Source organism: Pelophylax lessonae (assembly GCF_965119305.1).
Source record: "Pelophylax lessonae genome assembly, chromosome: 11".
NCBI lineage: Eukaryota > Metazoa > Chordata > Amphibia > Anura > Ranidae > Pelophylax > Pelophylax lessonae.
The window spans coordinates 55,111,386-55,133,157 of record NC_138778.1 but is presented as its reverse complement, the minus strand read 5'-3'; the positions used below and the strand labels follow the sequence as shown (position 1 = coordinate 55,133,157).

The window sequence follows — 21,772 nt, the reverse complement described above, 5'->3', positions numbered from 1 at the left end:
TCAAATATGATTTTACAAAAATAATAAAAAAATAATTGTAAAAAATAATAGTAAAATAATAAAAACAAAATCTACTGACCCCGCCCACTGCCCTACTGACACTGTCCACTACCGCCCCCCCCCCCCAATCATTGTGAAAAAATTAACTGGCCTTCACAGCAAGGAGCACATTAAAGGGCAAAGGCATGTAAGACAAGCCAGAAACATTGCTTTTCCATCTAATTGCCCCATAAAGAAGAACGGGACTGTGTCCGTATCTGCTCTGCACAGCAGAGTGGACACAGACCTGTCATCTGCCTGCTCAGTGGGGATCAGTGGATAAAACCCCCGCTAAGGAAGCCGATTGCACTTTACAGAGGCGTCCTTGTGAAAAGGGTGTAATGGATTTGCATAAGTTAAATGGAGGGTGATTCAGCTTAGAAGTTGGCTACTTTAATCCTTTCCTTCAAAAGTGCTTCAACATCTAGCTGTGTTTAATATAACTCATAAGCCAGAACCTCCCACTCAAACTTATTTGAGCAAAAAAAAAAAACCTGACAAGAAATGTAACATTTCTACACTATATCAATAAAAAAGTGTTGGCTTTAAATATACATTAAAGAGGTTGTAAACTTCCGATTTTTTTTTTTTTTAAAACGAACACCTGAAATAAAAACACATAATGAGTGAAAACCAGAAAAGAATCCGCGCTTAGGATAGAGAAACGGATAGGGAAAAGTTACAAGAATATATGTGATCCAATTGGCTGCAGCCCACTTTAGAATACAACCTCAAAAGAGGTTATACGCTATGTATTGGGAAGAAAGGGGAAGTGTTTGGCGCTGCTAATGTATATGTAAAGTACAATATGTATATGTAGTGGGAGATCCTATGTATAAATATCAAGGGAATAAATAACAATAAATAAATGTATAATAATAAAAATGTGCAGGAAGTAGAGTACAATAAATATATAAATATGCCCTGTACTATATATCAGGGTTATTTTAAATTAAGAAAAGGTAAGATTCAATCTGTAATGTAGGACCCTTTCAATCAATGGCAACAATAAATAAGCTTAATATTCTATATAATAGTGTGAATAAGAAATAATCAGAATTTAAAAAATAATCGGAATATAAATAGACCAGTGCCCATAGAGTGAAAATTTGAAGATAACACTAAAAAAGGTGCAACGTATGTGGTAAACACCACTATAAAAAAGAAGGAATCCTGTGGCACAAAGTGGCTAGAATAATAATTCTAATAATGGCCACTTTGTGAGTTGGGACAGCCTAGCTGAACAATCAAAGCTGTTATTGCTGGCCACCCAACCACTGTTCCTGATTGCCAATGGCAGCTATGATGTGTTTGCCTGAAAGAGGCAGATGACCCAAAACAAAGTATAATATTATTAATACATAACAAAGTTACTGTTATATTTATAATGTACCTGTATATCCTTTCCTTATATACCAGACCCTTGCCTGTTGCTTTTATCACAATTTCCTTCAAGGTCTCCTTCAGAGGATTGGTTAAAGTCAACGAGGCAATGACTGGCTGAAACTCCACAGCAACCTTTGGCATCTGTACAAAGTAAAAACAAGTCTAAGCAGAGCTGTTGATGAATTTGAGTTTAGGGTCACATTAATTGGTTGTCACCATCTTTCCAACTGGATGACTAGGCTTCTCAGCATGAATTAATATCGCCTAATAATCATCCATCCCATTATAACCTTCAAGCAGATAGGAGTTTAGCCTAATCAATTTTACACATATAAATTCCTTTATAATGCTACTTTCATTACTTTAATTAAAAAAAAAAAAAAAAACTGTTTCAAAAACATCAATCATTGTGGACATGGACAGGTTCTTAAAGTGGAACTTCACTCTGCCAATCAACATTGATTATTTTCAATCCTCATGCTGCTAGCATTAGTAAACAGATAGGAAAGTATGTCATAATTGTTTTACACTTTTCTTCAGTTACTTCCTGGTTTCCTGCCTAGGCAATGATGTCATAAATCCCAGGAGTGTTCAGGAAGGGAGGAGGGGGGAGCAGTGTTCTCAGCTAAGCACACCCTCCTGCATGCATACTTAAGCTAAGGCCAGGAAGCACCCTGACCATCGAAGTCATGCTACATGAATCATTTGCCCTTATTCAAGATGGCCATGGCCAGAAACGCCAGGGTGTATTTTTCAAAGAGATTTCTCACCAAAATAAAGCATAGAGACATGGATAGATGGGGGAGTTTGCTATGAATAATAAAAATGAATTAAACAGCGTTTGTGCCTTGTGGTGATCAGATGCAGTAAAGAAGGGCTTTAAGAGTAAAATAGGCACTGTAAATAAATTGATACAATTTTGACAACAAAATTTTTCAAAACACTATTTGGTCAAAAGTATTTAACCACTTAAGCCGTGGAGGATTTGGCTGCTCAAAGACCAGGGCCTATTTTGCGATTCGGCAGTGCGTGACTTTAACGGACGCTGTACCCAAATGAAATTGACATCCTTTTTTTCCCACAAACAGAGCTTTCTTTTGGTGGTATTTGATCACCTCTGCGATTTTTATTTTTTGCGCTATAAACAAAAAAAAAGCGTAAATTTTGAAAAAATAACAATATTTTTCACATTTTTGTTTATATGAAATTCCCAAAAAGAAAATGTAAAAATCTAAATTTTTTAACATTTTAGGCCAATTTGTTTTCTGCTACATATTTTTGGTAAAAAAAAATCGCAATAACCATATTTTGATTGGTTTGCCCAAAAGTTATTGCGTTTACTAACTAAGGGAAAGATTTATGTCATTTTTATTGTTTTTTTTTAACTAGTAATGGCAGCGATCCCCGCATTTACTAGTTAAAAAATGGCCTAAATAGTTAAAAAAATTTGATTTTTAAATTTTTTTGGGGAATGTTATATAGCAGAAAGTAAAAAATATTGTTTTTTTTTCCAGAATTGTCGCTCTTTTTTCGTTTATAGTGCAAAAAATAAAAATCGCACAGGTGATCAACTACCACCAAAAGAAAGCTCTATTTGTGGGGAAAAAAGAACATACATTTTATTTAGGTACAGTGTCGCATGACGGCGCAATTGTCTGTTAAAGTAACGCAGTGCCAAATCGCAAAATATGGCCTGGTCATTAAGGGGGCAAATCTTTCAGGTCCAGAAGTGGTTAATTCCCATGGTTTGGAAATAAGATGCCCCAAGCTCATTTAGGTGCGACGTAAGAAACCCACAAATTTTGATCATATAGATTATATATTTTAATACAGAGAAAGGTGGATGGTTATAACAGAGTTATTTGAATTAAAGAGGACCCTTTTTTCATGATTTTGAAGTAGTGTTTTTAAAGGTTAACCTTCAAACAGACATACAAAAAAATCCATTAATGCAGTTATATGTTCATTATTAAAATAATACATGCTTTTTCTTTTTTAAAAAAAAAAACAGCTGATGTAAGTACATGATTTGCACTTGAAATTTTTTTAAAGCTGGCCACACAACCTACAACATAACTGTATAATCTCTATACCCTCTCCATGGGCATCCGCAGGTAGGGGCAAGGGGGGACAAATGCCCCCCCCCCTTGGAATCTCAACTTCCCCTTTTAAGTGGTTGTTAAGCCACTTTATACCATCCTGTCTGTTCTGTTTAATAATCATGTGTATCTGTGTTTTAAAAAAATAAGCTGTTCTTTAACAGTTTTCAGAGGGCCTGGCGCCGCTCACGTGACCCGTCGGCTCTCTCCTCTCTCCGGCTGACAGCTGCCTGCAGCGGGCGGGGCAAAGAATTCCTCACTGATGTCAGTTGGGAGGGGAAGAGGAGAGGAGGAGAGAGGTGGCGGGTCACGTGAGCGGCAAGTGGCACTTGTAAAGAATGGCTTATTTTTGTAAAAAACAGACACAGGGGCACACAGGATTATTAAACAGACTGTAGACAGAATATGAAACTTTAAATGAAACTACAGCAGCAGGAGAGGAGGGGGGTGGGCACTGACACAGGAGCAGACAGGCAGGGAGGGAGGGGGGGGGGGGAAAGGACAGAGGAGGACAGGAGGGCTGCGGATGATGGAGGCACATAAACTGACCACGGTGTCAGGGCTCAGCAGCCATGGTATACTGTGGTCAGTTTACAGAGGGGAGGACATAGCCAGGCAGGATCAGCCAGGTATTTTAGGTGATAGAAGGGGCCAAATTACACAGCAAAGCACTGTGCTGTATAACATGCTTTAAGGGAATATACTCAAAATAAGTATAATGACTAAGCCCCTCCCCTTCATGACATTGTTGAAAAGGGGCGGTGCATGGGTGACCTTAAAATTATGCCCCCCCCCTGAAAAAAGTTCTGCGGACGCCCATAACGCCCAGTTCTGCGGACGCCTCATTTATTTTTACCAACAACTGTATAACGTGACGGATCCGTTCAACTTATATTCAGTCAGGTAGATCCTTGTTCTAAATAATTAGTTTGAAAATCTTAGTGAAAAAGTTAAACAATAAGAAAAGCAAAATGGACTATCATTTAGGAGATTTGCATTTTATTTTTGCCGACATTATAGTATATAAACCTTATATGGGGTGTAACTTTTGTTTATAGATTGTAATAGATGTATTACTGTCATTTTGTCATGTTATTAATACATGATATCTGCAGTTGAATATTAGAGTATCTTCATTCGTATTCATATTTTCCTGGCCCTACCTCTTGTCAGCATACAATGGGTTAATGCCTCCTCTGGAGCCCAAAGAACCACCTCTTCCTAGCTAAATCAAAGACAGCCCCCCCTACTGAAGTGTTCTTTTTATGGTCATGCTAAAGGCCACCTGTTGATTGCAGTTGGTAAGTACTTTGGTTGCTGCAAGTATATCCCCCTACCACACTGCCGCTCCAGGTTCAGCCTCTCCTGAAATTGGAAAACCCTGAATGTTGGAAGTAACCCCTCCTGAAACTGGGTGCCCTTTGTGCCGGGCCACGGGCAATGTTGCTTAACCACTTGCCGACCAGCTGCCGTAGTTTTACGGCGGCAGGTCGGCTCTATTGCACGAAATGTCGATTCGTACAATAGCCAGTGGGAGCTCCAGAGGGGGAGCCAATCAGTGGGTCGCTCTGGCCACCCGCGATCACTCCCAGTAGAGACAGAACGACGGTCTGCCTATGGAAACACGGCAGACTGCCGTTCCATCACAAAGAAACACATGGATCCTGTGTTCCTGCTATTCAGGAACACAGGTCTCTGTGTTCATCTAGTGAGTCCATCCCCCACACAGTTAGAAAGCACCCCCTGGGGACACACTTAACCCTTTGATCGCCCCTGGTGTTAACCCCTTCCCCGTCAGTGTCATTAGTACAGTAACAGTGCATATTTTTTTAGCACTGATAACTGTAGTAATGACACTGGTCCCCTCAAAGTGTCAGTTAGGTATCTGATCTGTGTGCCGCAATGTCGCAGTCCCGCTAAAAATCACTGATCGCCGCCATTACTAGTAAAAAAAAAAAAAATAAATAAAAATGCTATAAATCTATCCCCTAGTTTGTAGATACGAGAACTTTTTCACAAACCAATAAATCTTAGTACTCTTACTGTTTTTTTACCAAAAATGTGTGGCAGAATACATATTGGCCTACAATGATGAAATAATGTGATTTTAATTTTTTTTTTTATTATTATTGGATGTGTTTTATAGCAGAATATAAAAAATATTGTTTTTTTTTTTTTTCTTTCAGAATTGTCACTCTTTTCGTTTGTAGCGCAAAAAATAAAAACCACACAGGTGATCAAATACCACCAAAAGAAAGCTCTATTTGTGGGGAAAAGACATCAGTTTCATTTGGGTGCAGCGTTGCACGACCGTGCAATTGTCAGTTAAAGTAACGCAGTGCCGTATCGCTAAAAATGGTCAACCTTCTGGTCCAGAAGTGGTTAAATAGTAGGAAATATTCTACAGGTGTGGTATTAGTAACCTCTGCAATGTCGCCATTGGTCTCTCTTGGGGTTTTTCCTGTCTTGTATAGGCAGCGTGCCGCATTGCTCTCCTGACTTTGTTTTCGGTCTGAGAGCGGCGGTGGATAATGTCACAGAAGCTGGCAGAGGAACTGGTTCCTCTCCTTCTCTCTGCAGTCCTACCAATTTTCTCTTATGAAGTAAAGACTTGTTGCTGTTTGCTCCCCTGCTGCACTGTATTCCCAGTGGTAAGACTACATAGGGTGACCAGACGTCCCCGGTTTCCAGGGTCAGTCCCCGGACTGAGGACACTGTCCCCGGAGCAAGTCTGTCCCTGGATTTGTCCTCGGATTGCAGGGACGGCGCTAGGTGCAGGGCAGATCGTGGTCAGGTGCTGGGGCAGAGGGGGAGTTGAAGCCAGTGGCATACCAATGAGGGGCAGTCTGCCCCAGATGCCACACATTGGGGGGGGGGGGGGGAGTCAGGCCATCGTCGCCCGCTATGTCAGCTTTAATTTCAATCCCTGGGCACCCACTGTCACCCAAAGTCCCTCCTCCTGGTTTGGCTCCTTTGATAGACAGCACACTTGTCCAAGGCCGGGACATGTGCTGTCTATCATAGGTAGGAGTGGATCCAGGAGGCGGGAGCTTGTGTGATTCAAATTAAAGCTGACACAGCGAGCGACGATGTGTGATGATCCGGCTGGCTCTCTTCTCTCTAATCCCCTGCACTGGTGAAGCTGCATAGATTGGCACTGGTCAGGCTGCTTTGCTAGGCACTGCTCAGGCTGCATTGCTGGGCACTGGTCAGGTTGAATTGCTGGGCACTGGTGAGGCTGCAATGCTGGGCACTGGTGAGGCTGCATTCCTGGGCAATGGTGAGGCTGCATTCCTGGGCACTGGTCAGGCTGCATTGCTGGGCACTGGTCAGGCTGCATTGCTGGGCAATGGTCAGGCTGTATTGATGGGCACTGGTAAGGCTGCATTGCTTGTCACTGGTCAGGCAGCATTGCTGGGCACTGGTCAGGTGGCATTGCTGGGCATTGGTGAGGCTGCATTGGATGGGCACTGGTCAGGTTGCAGTGGATGGGCACTGGTCAGGCTGAATTGCTGGGCACTGGTCAGGCTGCATTGGATGGGCACTGGTAAGGCTGTATTGGATGGGCACTGGTAAGGCTGCATTGGGTGGGCACTGATGAGGCTGCATTGCTGGCCACTGGTGAGGCTGCATTGCTGGGCAATGAGCAGGCTGCATAGATGGGCACAGCTGAGCCTTGCATTATTTATGTTGCACACTCCTGAGCCCTGCATTCTTTATGTAACGCACTGCTGAGTGCTACTTATACCTGCATTCTTTATGTAACGCACTCCTGAACTCTGCACTCTGTTTTTTTCAATCGTATCTTCATAACATTTGGTAGTCATATCTCAAAAAATTCTAGGAAGTATCTTTTTCTTTTTTTTTTAAACTCATGGACGAAATGTGAGAAATAACTTATATATCATACAATCGTTCTATAAACACATACCACATACACTGCATATATAATTTGAGGAAAATATGCTTTTAAAATAGTTTATTATTTGCCAATAAAAAAAAATAAAATATGTCCCCGGATTTAATTTAAAAAAATCTGGTCATCTTAGGTTAGACAGTACTGTATGACTAGTTTTGTTTCAGATTCTGTGTCTCATGTCTGCCTCTGGAAGGACTGCCTGACCTCCCCTGCTACTACTTCTGAAGTAAGTGGATGAAAGCGATGGGTCTTAAAGAGACAGTGTACCTGTTTTTCGTGGTGAGAGAATTATGATATTTTGCAGATATGAGCTCACCATACCTGTCAGTGGCACAGAAGACAAGCAAAAGGTACTAGGGGCAATGTGAGACATGTTTTTTAAAGAGTGCTCAAGGAATGCTTAAAGTAGAACTCCACGCAATAGAGGAAGTTCCACTTTAACCACATAACGACCGCCCACCGCAGATATACTGCGGCAGGCAGCCGCTGCTGGGCAAAATTGACGTAGGGGTACGTCACTCGCTCAGCCGACTGTGGGGGGCGAGCGCGCGCCGCCACGCGCTACCGCCCCCGCGCTACCGCCCCCGCTCGTTCCCTGGGGACTAGCGCGAGTGACCGGCGGCTCCGATGGCCACCGGTCACTCACGATCTCCCGCTGCAGAGGGAGAAAGACAAACGGCTGATGTAAACACAGCCGTCTGTCATTCTCCCTGATGTAAGCACAGAGGCTATGTGATCCTGCTATGTAGGATCGTATGTCTCTGTGAGTACATCACAAGCCACGCCCCCTGACAGTTAGAATCATGCCCCTAGGGACACACTTAATCCCTTGATCACCAGTAAAGTTAACCCCTTCCCCGGCAGTGTCATTTTTACAGTAACAGTGCATATTTATAGCACTGATAACTGTAGTAATGCCACTGGTACTCCCAAAAGTGTCAAAAATGTCAGTCAGGGGTCCGATCTGTCCGCCGCAATGTCGCAGTCCCGCAAATAAAATCACAGATTGCCGCCATTACTAGTTAAAAAAAAACAATAAAAATTACATAAATTTGTATTAACTTTTGCGCAAACCAATCAAAATACGCTTACTGTGATTTTTTTTTACCGAAAATATGCAGCAGAAAACAAATTGGCCAAAAATGTTATAAAAATTTGATTTTTACTTTTTTTTTTTGAGAATTTCATATAATAAAATGTGAAAAATATTGTTATTTTTTCAAAATTGTCGCTCTTTTTTTGTTTATAGCGCAAAAAATAAAAATCACACAAGTGATCAAATACCACCAAAAGAAAGCTCTGTTTGTGGGGAAAAAAATAACCTCAATTTTGTTTTTGTACAGCATCGCACGACCGCGCAATTGTCTGTTAAAATCACACAGTGCCAAATTGCAAAATAGGGCCTGGTCTAGTGGTCTTTGAGCAGCCAAATCTTCCGGGGCTTAAGTGGTTAAGGACTCATCCCCCGCTCCTCATGCATAATTGCCACTTTCGAGGAGCAGGTACCAGATTTTAAAAGTACCTGCTTCCCACTTCTGTCCTGAGCGCCGCGGCGCTCGGCAATGGAAGTTCTCCTTCCTCCCTCCCCCTGCAGACTTCTGGGACACTGACAGGTCCCAGAAGACTGCATCCACCATTCACAATGCACAGCGCGACTCGCCGCAAGCTGTCACAGCCTGGTGCCCATAGTGAAGATGCCGACACCACCAAAGGAAAACAGAGGATGAAGACGGCTGGGCTGAGTGCACCGCTGGACCGTGGGACAGGTGAGTGGCTGTTATTTAAAAGTCAGCAGCTACCCGGAAGTGGACCGGCTTACTGTGACTATCGATTGTGACTTAATGCTGTTACCTGATTTACTTTTGTGAGTAGTTTTTATATATTTTTATGCAATAAATACCTTATGGGCTTCACTATTTTCACCTCCTTCCCTCTTTTATTTGAGCATCTGAGCAAGGAGGAATTATGGAGGAGACCGAAAGTGTATTGGTGGCTCATCCATTCATACTAATTATCCTGGGGAACACCACTGCAGATCTGAGGTTGTATTATCCTAAGTCTGAGGTTGGAGGTTTATTTGGAGGCTAAGCTGCCCTATCCATCCCTACTGGCTATCTGTTTGGATGCATATATAAGGCTCAGATTTATCCTAAGTCTGATGAGTGGATCCCCAAAAGGGTTCTCTGGAAGCACTTGGCACTGTATTCAGCACCTTATTTCAATTTGAGTGGACTGTATATATATATACATATATATATTTTTTGGACTGCACTGGATTTAGCACTTTGGCACTCATTGCACATTTTTGCACTTTATAACATTTATTGTCATTTATATATTTATTTGGCACTTTATAATATTTATTGTTATTAATATGATTGTATGGTATTAGATTACTGTCACTGGTGCACTTTATTACTATTATCAGTATTACTGAGTGGTTCAGATTTTTGTCACTAGTGCACTTTATTATATTATGGATTTGTAATTCATGTTTTTTTAGTATTTCACACGCCTGGTAGTGCTGTTTTATAATATTTCTAAATTTCTTGTTTTTTTACCTACTGTAATTGAGCAGCAGCAGCAGGTGTTATTAGTTTGCATCTCTTTAGCGCGGGTTTAATATTATTTGCTGACTTTTATTTTTTGACAGATGGCTGGAACTCTGCTTTAAGGAATGCAAAGTATGGTCATTTCCTGACCAGGAAAATCTGCGTTCTTTGGATTCCCGCAAAGGGCGACTTTCATGCTCCTCAAGCAGCTCATGTGGCAATGGCTCACATGCGTTTAAATCAGTGCAATAAAAAATGCCTTGCCCAGCCCAGGGTGCATGTTGGACCTGCATGCAGTCTGCAGTGACAGGACAATAATTTGCATGGATTGCCTCAAATGACAATGGCTAAGGAAGCAGATGTACAAATTTCAAAATTCACATAGACGAAGAGAGACTGCACTCCGACTTGAAATGATAAATGATTTATTGATCAAGATGACAGACAATAATCAGAGACAGGACCAAGTTTAACGCGTTTCACGAAGTTACATTCGCTTAGTCATAATGGTTATGATTAAGCAAATGTAACTTCATGAAACGCGTTAACCTTGGTCCTGTCTCTGATTATTGTCTGTCATCTTGATCAATAAATCGTTTATCATTTCAAGTTGGAGTGCAGTCTCTCATTGTCTATGTGAATATTGTTGCTGGAGTTATGGATCTGACGTACACCTGATCGCTGATCATCAGACTATGCAAACCTGAGCCGTTTTTCTCTCCTGTGTACAAATTTCAAAGCCTAGAAGCTGTAGCGGGAAGATATGCGGCAAATATCCATGCCACAGGCAAGACATAGGCCCAACCATCGGCAAAAGCACGCAGATAAATGTGAGATTGTTAGCCCTTCATTTGGCTCAACAAGTTGTCAGCAAGTTCTGAAAAGTTTGGGACGAGACATATAAACTATTTCTGTCTCTTGGCAGCTTTGCTTTGATTGTGAATGTTTCTTTTCATGTGTTCTCTCCCGCCCATTTATTCAGCTAGTTATATTCCATTGTGTGCTGATTTGAGGTAAGACCAGGAAAACGGAAAATTGTTATTAAATACCTACCGTAATTTTCCATTCCTGGCCTATCCTCACATCAGCACAGGACTCCCTCCCTAGTGGCCTGTCGCAGGCTAGGTTATTGAACACTTCAGTGGGGGAGGGGCTGTCTTTTATTTAGCTAGGAAGAGGTGGTCCTGTGGGTTCCGGTGGATGCGTTAACCCATTGTGTGCTGATGTGAGGATTGGCCAGGAAAGAAAAATTACGTTAAGTATTTGAAAACAATTGTTATTTATTTTTAGTAAAATATTATTGAAACAGAAAATTGAATGGAGATTGGATAATTGCATTGCATATTACTTGCAGCATAGCACTCTAATACCTTTATCATTAGATTTGGTTTGCAGACAGTCACGTCTTTTTCCGCCAAAGCAAAGCTGCTGGTTTGGCCCTTTGCATCCTTTAGTAAAGCAGTCACTCTTAGCAGGTTATTGTCCAGCAGAACCTTCTCATATACCAAGGGATTAATCTTGCCAGAGACACCTCTCTCTGCAACGGCACAGAAGGGTCAGTTAGGATAATAGTAGTAATAGTAGTAGTATGATTTTTTATTGTATAAAGTGTGATGGTGCTTTGCCCATTCAAGGCACTTTGGAGGTGCTCCCACGGCTGCTTTAACTTAAAGTGATACTAAAGACACACTGTTTAATTTACTTTATCCCTTCTCTTTCTGTATGTGGGTGATGGCACTGTAATACTTTTAATTACAAAAAGAAATCCAAGGACCTTTTTCCTAATCGATATACAGCTGTCAAATGACCCAGCTCTCTCCCAGCCTGTCTGCAGGGAAACATAAGCAGGAGGAACTTTGCTGCTGGTCACATGTTCAAAATAAAAAAAAAAACAGCATTTGGGATACAGAGTAAAAATAAACAATTAATGTCAATAAACGGTTTTTAATCATCATACAAATATATATTTGAAATCAAATCTTTATTATTTTTTAACAATAACATGGTGTGGATGGATTTCTGCCAGTCACAGGCTGTGTCACGCCCCTGCAGTCTGTGTCTTAGAATACCAGGGAGGTTAAGCCTCCGTCAATGTAAATATAATATCCCACCCCCATTGTGTTTTGCTGGTTAGTGGACATGGAGGAGGAGGATGGGAGTGGGCTGTCATTTACTGCTGTGTATAGGTCCACATGTGTGATTCTATAGTCACATGGTCTGCTCAGTTGTGATAGTGAGGGAATGCTCAGCATAGAAACTCACTGAATACTGAGCATGTGCAGAGCTGCCCACATTACTCTGCAAAATTCCCAACTGCATTGGGGACATGATCAAAAGGGGAGATAGAAAACAGCAGGATCAACCAGGTATTTAGCAGAATACAGAAAACAAATCCCATAGTGCATGAGTGAGTATAAACGGCATGTAATACACCATTTATTGATAGTTTTTTTATGATGTGGTTTAAGTGGCAATTTATTTTTAAGCTGGCCATACACAGATCAAAATTCAGCTGGTTCAGCAGGGATCGACTGAAATTTAATCGGTGTGTGGCTGCCCTCACTCAACAGAAGTGGATCATTTTATCGACTTCCATCGAAGGAATATGTTGGTAATTTTTCCTTGACCAGTAGCTGCAGCCATTCAGCTGCAGCCCCTGATCAGTGTATTCTGACATCAGTTGATGTCCCGACGGTGGCAGGGGGGGGGGGGGTGCATTGTATTCCACCTCATCGGTGTGCATGCCTTTAAGTTCCCTGGCTAAAACAACAAAAAATGAACAGTATAAGGCCAGCCTAAGTAAGCTGCCACTCTGCTGGACTGGGGAAGCAAAGTGACATCTAATGGGTTTGGGTCATGTGACAGACTTTCACATAACTTGGGTCATGTGACATACAGGTGAACGTCATGCTTTCCTTCAATCCCAGGTGACAGTTCGGGTGATTGGCCACATGGGCACCAATTCTGCCATATAAGGGGAGCCCTTATCACTGTGTAAGCTCAAAATTTGAGGATTCTTTTAGAATTAATGGCTGATTTTGGAGGTAGGATTTCTCTACAAGTCCACTTTAATTGTCCATTTTCTTCCATATACTGCATATTTTTATTCACAAAAAGTTATAATTACCTTCTCCTGAAGAGAGATGGAAATAAAATTTCTCACTCCAGAACTGAGTTCCAGTTATGCCATAGTCATTTACAGGCTGGGCACCAATAACCAGCTCTAGGTCCTTCTCCTCTTTACTCACATTGGTCACTGTCGCACTGACATTAACATCTTGCCCATACAGTTGGCTACTCTGGGGTATAATGGATACTAGGATGGGACTTAGGGTCATAGCGTCCTCACTAGCATCCTCGGTTTTCAGCATCAGATGTTTGGCTCTCTGAACTGCTTCATATTCTTCTTGACAACCTGTTTGGGATAACATAAGCATGAGAATCATGATTAGGTATCCGTATCACAATTTACAATAACAGGGTTAGAGGACAACACTTTAGAGAAAAATGACCAGTATACTTCTATAGAATAAGCATAGCTCCCAACTGTCCCTGATTTTGAGGGACTGTCTCTCATTTGGAGCAAAGTCCTTCGGTCCCCCATTTATCTCTAATTTTGGTCTGATCTACTGTATATATAAAATGCACTAGTTACTGTATCTATCAAAACGTGTTTCCCAGTGCTAAACCTTTCATCCAATTTCTAAATTACTGCATTTGTAAATTCCAAAAGCCAATAAAATAAAATATTAGTAGTGATAAAAAAAAAAACACTTGTAGGTTTAATCAAACATTTTATTTGCACAATTCTCCTTTAAAGCGTAGTTTCGGTCCCAGAATCTTTTTTTTTTAAAAAATACTTCCCAAATAGTGATCCACCGCCCTTCATACATCCGCTAATCCGGTTTTACACAGTTTAATAAGTGATTTGCAATCATAAAATCTTACTTTAGAAATCGTTTGCTTAGCGCCGCCATCTTTGTTGTGGTCACCCGAAGCCGCAGTATGAAAATGTATACCCTGCTTCCTGGTTCTTGCTGGTTGGGGCAGATGAATGCAGCGCGAAATCTCGCGCATGCCCAGTACTATGCGATCGGCATAGTAAGGGTTTCCATAGGGACGCCTATCATCGCGTCATTTCCTGTTTGCAAATAACGCGATGAGAGGAGCGGCCGGCCGCCTACGTCACTGCCCATTGCCTCCTAGGAGTGATGAGTAAGAGCTCCCAGCCTCCTGGGAGTGATGAGTAAGAGCTCCCAGGACGCATTGCAGGACAGGAAGTGACGGCGCGGTCCGCAGAGGGAGGAAGTGGAAGGAAGGTAAGTATATTTTCTTCTGAAACAAGGTAAGTAGAAAAAAAAATCGGGAATATGCAATTGTTTTTCAGGTGACACTAAGGAAGCGGATGGCACAAAATCTATTGTGACGATTTTGTGGCCGGAATTCCGCTTTAAGGCAGGCATGGCAGGGATGTGTTTCCTATCCCTATATAGTTTTGCTAATAGGTGTCCCTTGTTCCCATCTCAGAAAGTTGGGAGGTATATATAAGGACAGATATACTTGATGATACTTTTTTAACCACTTGCCGACCGCCGCACGACTATCTACGTCGGCGGTCAGCCCCTCACAGGCAAAGTGACGTAGGGCTACGTCACTAGCTTGTGAGGGTCTAGGGAGCGAGCGCACGCCGCCGGAGTCGCGCTCCCGCTCCCGCGTGGTCACGGACCCCCCCGCGCATGTGACCGGCGGACCCGATGTCCGCCGGCCACTCTGCGATCGGCGGGGGAGAGGGAGAAAGTCAGGCAGCTTGTGTAAACAAGCTGCCTGTCATTCTCCCCTCTGTATGAGAGATGATAATATGGATCTACTATGTAGATCCGTTGATCACTCTGCATACAGCTGAAGCCACAGCCAATCACAGTTAGAATCACGCCCCTAGGGACACACACAGCCCCTCCCTCTCAAATAAAGTTAACCCCTTCACTACCAGTGTATTTTTACAGTAACAGTGCATATATATAGCACTGATTACTGTAGAAATGTCACTGGTAACCCCAAAATTGTCAAAAATGTCAGTCAAGGGTCCGATCTGTCCGCCGCAATGTCGCAGTACCGCAAAAAAAATCGCAGATCGCCGCCATTACGCGTTAAAAAAAAACAACAAAAATGACAAAAATCTTTCCCTTAGTTAGTAAACGCAATAACTTTTGCGCAAACCAATCAAAATACGCTTTTTGCGATTTTTTTTACCAAACATAGGTAGCATAAAACAAATTGGCCGAAAATGTTAAAAAATTTTGATTTTTAAATTTTTTTTGGGGGGGGAATTTCATATAAAAAAAAGGGAAAAATATTGCTATTTTTGCAAAATTTACGCTCTTTTTTTGTTTATAGCGCGTGATCAAAAAATCGCACAGGTGATCAAATACCGCCAAAAGAAAGCTCTGTTTGTGGGAAAAAAAGGACGCCAAATTCGTTTAGGTACAGCGTCGCACGACCGCGCAATTGTCCGTTAAAGTCACGCAGTGCCGAATCGCAAAATACCCCCTGGTCGTTTAGCAGCCAAATCCTCCGGGGCTTAAGTGGTTAATTGTAGGCAGTAGCATTTCAAGGTTACAATGTACAGATCAGTTTCTTTCAGTTATGCTTAGAATTGCTTTGCTTGTAATGGAATCTATGTTGTGTAAGGTATTGATTCCTGCTACAAATTAAAATATTTCCAGATCATGCATACTAACATATATACACAGTACATGTTCTGAACAAGCAGTAAATGTACTTTAAAACAAGCCTTCATTCATCTCCATTGCTATAAGCATTGTGGATAAAGTCATTTTTAGGGCCTGTTCACTCCAATGGGATGCCCTATGCATATTGGTTGCTCAAAAAAAAAGCTCCTACTCCTTTTTGGGTAACAAGCTTCCTGCAATTTTTAAAGTCGCATTTTGCCATGATTGCAGCACGATTCTGTCATACGAAAATCGTGGCAAAAGCCCACTGCATAGACAAGGCAATGTGGCTTGTATCCTATGTGTTTAGTTCACACCACTGATTTGCAGTGATGTGCTTTTTTTTACGGCAGTGTGTTGCAATGCTTTACACAGCATCACAGGTGATACGGTGCATAAAGGCGAACGACATGTCATTTTGACATTTCAATAAAGTTTTATATATAAAAAACAAAAAGTTAAACAGTAAAAAAAGTAAAACAAAAGTACAATATGATGCATTGTAATCAGTGCATTGGCACTGTTTACTCCACTGCACACACTTGCGGCTGCACTAGAACCCAACCTGCTGGAGTAAGAGGGGGCCCTCAGCATTTTCAACACAGGCATTGAAATCTCAGTCCCCATTCCCACTTAGTGATTTGGATTTGCGGGCAGAATTGCCATGATTCTGCCCACAATTCCAAATCGAATGGCAATTGGTGCAAAACGCGCATTATGCGTTTGGTTGGCATTCATCCTAAATGGCATCTCAAACGTGGTGTGATTTTGCCACGATTTTCGCATGACAGAATGGTGCTGCAATCATGGCAAAACGCGAATTAAAAAATTGCGGGAAGCTTGTTACCCAAAAAGGAGTAGGAGCTTTTTTTGAGCAACCAATATGCATAGGGCATCCCATTGAAGTGAATAGGCTGCCCTAAGCGTGACACGTGGAATCGCATTAAAAATGCTCACACAAAAAAAGTGTAAATCGGGGCCTAAGATTTGTTCTATGAGAGGAGTTCTTGGCAGCACCAGCAGGTGTGTTTTCTTTTTGAAGACTAACTGAAACCCAACTTTAGAGCCTTTGTGGTGATCTTTGACAGTTCATAACTTCACATTGACCTCTTCAGCTCCCTAGGCCTCATTCAAGAAGATGGCACTTGTAGTCTGTGAAAATGCCGTGTCTTCAAGCTGTTGGGTGCTGTGTCTTCAAGCTGTCGGGTGCTGCGTGCAGGCAGCCTCTTTATGTCTATGGATGTACAGCAGCTACATGGACGCCAGGGCCGCCGTTAGAAATTATAGGGCCCCATACAGCCTTCCTGACAGGGCTACTCCAACCCAGCCTACACTCCACCCATCCCCCTGGGGTGCAGCACCTACCTTATCCCCCTATGCCCGAAAATGGAAAAAAAAAGTCCCACCTCCTGGGCCCCTCTGTTGACCTAATGGGGCCCAGGGAAATGTAATTTAATCCCTTGTAAGCAAGTAGGAGCGGGGTGTGGTCTAGTAAAATCAGTTTATTAATTTAGGCAGAAATGAACAATAAAATTGCCCTGGGCCCCCCTGTTTAGCTGATGAGGCCTGGGCCCAGTACAACAGGAGCAGTTGTACTGCCTTATCAGCAGCCCTGATGAACGCAGTCACTCGTTCCTATAGACAGGCCTTAAGACACAGCCCATCCACAGACTATGGGTATAAGCGCCCTTGTGAATGAAGTCTTAGACGTGTCTGGTATGCTCATAGTCTGAAGAAGTTAATACAAGCTAATGGCTGCAGTTAGCAATTTGTTTCAGTTTTTTGCAGCTGTTTCTTAGCCTTGTTGTAAAAGTGATCTGGGAGGCTGTAGAGCCACCTAGTCAGTTTTACGGGACTTATGTGTCTTTGCCATCCCCTGGCCCCCTCCTCTCCATGGACCACAAGAAACAACTTTAGGATGGTGAGTGGGAGGAGCTCAGGAACATCCATTTCCCTATTTTCTCTGTTAAATGTGAACCTAAAAGTGCTCTGAGCTTTTCTGGGTTTACAGCTGCCAAAATCCTGACTGAAAATCTGGGTGCAGAAGGGATCAAACTCAATCCTGCAGCAAAGGGCAGGAGGAGATATTTAGGGGTCTAATAGAGGATTATTTTTCAAAGGGAACATGGGGGAATGCATTTCTGGCACCTCCAGAACTGAATCTATGTAAGGCCAAGAAGTGATGAGGTGTGCAGAGGGTCTATTGTTGCTGGGAGGAATCTACTGCTGATGGAGGGGTCTATTGTTGCTGGCTGCTGGAGGGTCTATTGATGCTGGCTTCTGTGAGATCTATTGTTGCTGGTGGGGTCTATTGTTGCTGTGTTAGATTTATTGTTGCTGGGTGGATCTATTATTGCTGCTTTTCTTGTCATGCACTGGCTGTATCTCTTTGAAACTTTATAAAAATAATAAAACATGAGAATGTAAGTATGAATTTATATACTAAAGTAGTTGTAAAGTATAATTTCTTATCTTAATGCATTCTTTGCATTAAGGTAAAAAAGACCCCACTAACTGTTTCCTCTGTTACTAAAAAACTCACCTGACTCCTTCACTGATCCAGTGCTGTCCCGTCTGCAGTAGTGCTGCTCCCTCTTTCTGGTCTCACAGTAGACTCTGAGAGCAGCGGAAGCCATTGGCTCCTGATTTTATCAGTCAAATCCTGCGAGGAAGGAGAGGGGGGCATAGCTGAGCCGTGCTGTGTGTGTGTGTCCATGGACGCACATAGCCCAGTTTAGGGGAACATCTGCATGGGTGCCCCCTTCACTCAAGGCTTGCTAGAGGGTACTCTGAGAAGAGGAGGAGCAGACAGCGCTGGGGGACTCCAGAAGAGGAGGTAAATGACTGCTCTGTGCTAAAACCATTGCATAGATCAGGTAAGTATAGCGCATCTTGTTTATTTTAATAAAAAAATGTTTCCTTTACAATAACTTTAAATGCATTTCTATAGTATCTTAACCTAATGTCCAATGTTGTGATCTTGAGTTTCAACTGATTTATGGGCTCCACAAAAGTAGAGCTGTGTATAATTTGTCTGTTGTTTGATAAAAACGACATTAAAATTACCTTTTGGGTGCTTGTATTCACAGGTGATATTATCTTCAAGGTTGCATCCCACACTTTTTGTGCTTATTCCATCCCCCACTTGTCTTGTGCTGCTGAAAGCCTTCTTGAAAAATCTATCTGACTTTCGCACCCAATTCACAGTTTCTGTGGCCACCTTGGAATAGATGAGGTAGGTATCATAACTTAAGTCCACAAAGCCTTCCTTGATGGCTCTCACTGGAGCAGGACCACTACAAAAGAGGGCTCCTGAAATCAAAGGAGGTTCATTAGCCATTGGGACCTTTAAAAACAAGCTATATATACACACTATATTACCAAAACTATTGGGACGCCTGCCTTTACACGCACATGAACTTTAATGGCATCCCAGTCATTGGCATCCTAGGTTTAATATTGAGTTGGCCCAACCTTCGCAGCTATAACAGCTTCACCTCTTCTGGGAAGGCTGTCCACAAGGTTTAGGAGCATGTCTATGGGAAGGTTTGACCATTCTTCCAGAAGCACATTTGTGAGATCAGACACTGAAGTTAGAGAGAAGGCCTGGCTCGCAGTCTCTACTCTAATTCATCTCAAAGGTGTTCTTTTGGAGTAAGGTCCAGACTTTATGGACCTTGCTTTGTGCAATGGTCCAAGTTATTTGGTGGAGGGAAGAAAATGGTGTAGGGTTGTCTTTCAGGGGTTGGGCTTGGCCCCTTAGTTCCAGTGAAGGGAACTCTTAATGCGTCAGCAAACCAAGACATTTTGTGCAATTTATTGCTCCCAACTTTGAGGGAACAATTTGGGGATTGCCCCTCCCTCTTCCAACATAACTGCACACCAGTGCGCAAACAAGGTCCATAAGGACATGGATGAGCAAGTTGGGGGTGGAGGAACTTGACTGGCCTGCACAGAGTCCTGACCTCAACGGGATTGAACACCTTTGGGATGAGTTAGAGCAGAGACTGCGAGCCAGGCCTTCTCTCCAACATCAGTGCCTGACCCACACATGCGCTTCTGGAAGAATGGTCAAACATTCCGATAGACACACTCCTAAACCTTGCGGACATCCTTCCTAGAAGAGCTGCTATAGCTGCAAAAGGTGGGCCAACTCAATATTGAACCCTATGGGCTAAGACTGGGATTCTATTAAAGTTCATGTGCATGTAAAGGCAGGCGTCCCAATACTTTTGGTAATATAGTGTATATATAAATATATGGCAGCTTACCATTGTATTTTAGTTGTGCAGTGGCATCAAGGACCTGCCAGCCATTAAAACCCTTATAGAGATCTCTTCTCTCCATCCAGCACTCATTCCATACATGAAAGTGCCTGCAACAAAACAATATGGATTAAGATATAAGAAATAGTTTAGCAGAATCAGGTTTAAAACAGGAATATGGGACATCAATAATGTACAGTATATATAAAATGTAAACCTGAATTCTAGGTATGATTTTTTTTTTGTTTTTTTTTTTAGCATACTTACATTGGTCAAGCTTGGACCAATGCAATTATGCATTTTCCATACCTGGCCATTTTGTATGAAAACAGAGGATCCCAGTAGTTGCAGCTACTACCACAACCCTAGCTGGGTCCTGTGCTGTGTGGCTGGGTTTGTGTTTGGGTTTGGGTTTGTTCGCTCTGCACAGGCACCATTCAGAGAGCGACTTGCATTTTTCTCAATGAATGCAGGTGGGTTATCTAATTGAAAAGGTGGAGAGGTGGGGTGTCCAATCAAAGAATACCTTGGAGTTGATTTACCTAAACTAGAGGATGCAAGCTCTGCATAGAAACCAATCTTCTTCCATGTTTTTTGTCTTATTTGAACGAGCTAAAGTTAGAAGCTGATTGGTTACTTTGCACAGCTTTTCTAGATTTTACACTCTCCAGTTTTAGTAAATCATTCCCATAGACGCACTCCTAAACCTTGTGGACAGCCTTCCCAGAAGAGTTGAAGCTGTTGTAGCTGCAAAGGGTGGGCCAACTCAATATTGAACCTTACGGACTAAGACTGGGATGCCATTAAAGTTCATGTGTGTGTAAAGCCAGGTGTCCCAATACTTTTGACATTATAGTGTAGCAACATATCTATGTTAATTGTAATTTGTCTTACTTAAAAATCTATTTGGAGTTTGGCTCACATGTATTTTCTTCAGATATATAACTCATATAACCTTTCTACTTCTTGTCATGTGGACTTTAGATTGTTAGCATCTTTAACTTAGTGACTGGTGTTAAAAGATTTACTGTATGTTCTCCATAAAACACTGCAGAATGACATGGTGCTATATATCTCAGGTAAATAAATAATTGCTGTTGGGAAGGGAGTGATGATTTAATTCCATGTTGTCCTACTTTTCCAAGATTTAAGAACTTTTGAATCCTTACCATATACTGTCATTCCTGGACCTGTGGATCCGCGCCCCATTCTCATTGTAATACAAATCCTTCCGCAGACTCTCTTCTGTGTTATGAGCAGAGTTGTAATTTGTGACAATCCGAGTTGGTATCCCCAGGCAGCGCAATACTGCAGAAAAGTGCAAGATTCATGTTCAGTTTTCACAATCAGGTAAAATATTGGAAATTTTGTAGTAATAAAAATATTAATAATTTTTATCAGCTTTTTAAAATTGACTAATACTTTACCCACTTTACTGTGAATAAAATAATACAAATGAATATGTATGGATATTTAATGTGAACCCAAACTTTGCCCCATACAGGGCAAAACAACAGGTTCATTTTAATGAGACCTGATGAAACACCATGCCAGTTAGTAGGTGAATGCTGAGTAGAAGGTATCAAACAGGGAGTACTAAGGAAAATACTCAGTCAAGAGGAGTCATGGCTAGGGATGATCGAACTTTTGAAAAGTTCGGTTCGGCCAGAACACCGGAACTTCCCGAATGTTTGGTTCGGATTCCAGAACCCCATTTAAATCAATGGGACCCGAACTTCTGGAATCAAAAACACCATTTTGAAGCCCTAAAACCCAATAAATG

At 42.0% G+C, this 21,772-nt stretch overlaps 1 protein-coding gene across 1 annotated transcript in view; it reads right to left on the bottom strand.

Moving 5' to 3' along the window:
* Positions 1–21,772, bottom strand: part of LOC309567357 (uncharacterized protein) — a 113,157-nt gene that overhangs the window by 14,479 nt on the left and 76,906 nt on the right. Inside the window, exons 18-23 of the mRNA XM_082272772.1 lie at positions 21,159–21,297; positions 19,996–20,099; positions 18,791–19,036; positions 13,123–13,410; positions 11,366–11,532; positions 1,433–1,566 (exon numbers count right to left, since the gene is read on the bottom strand). Of these exons, the coding sequence (XP_082128898.1) occupies positions 1,433–1,566; positions 11,366–11,532; positions 13,123–13,410; positions 18,791–19,036; positions 19,996–20,099; positions 21,159–21,297 (1,078 nt within the window). The remainder of the gene's footprint in view (positions 1–1,432; positions 1,567–11,365; positions 11,533–13,122; positions 13,411–18,790; positions 19,037–19,995; positions 20,100–21,158; positions 21,298–21,772) is intronic.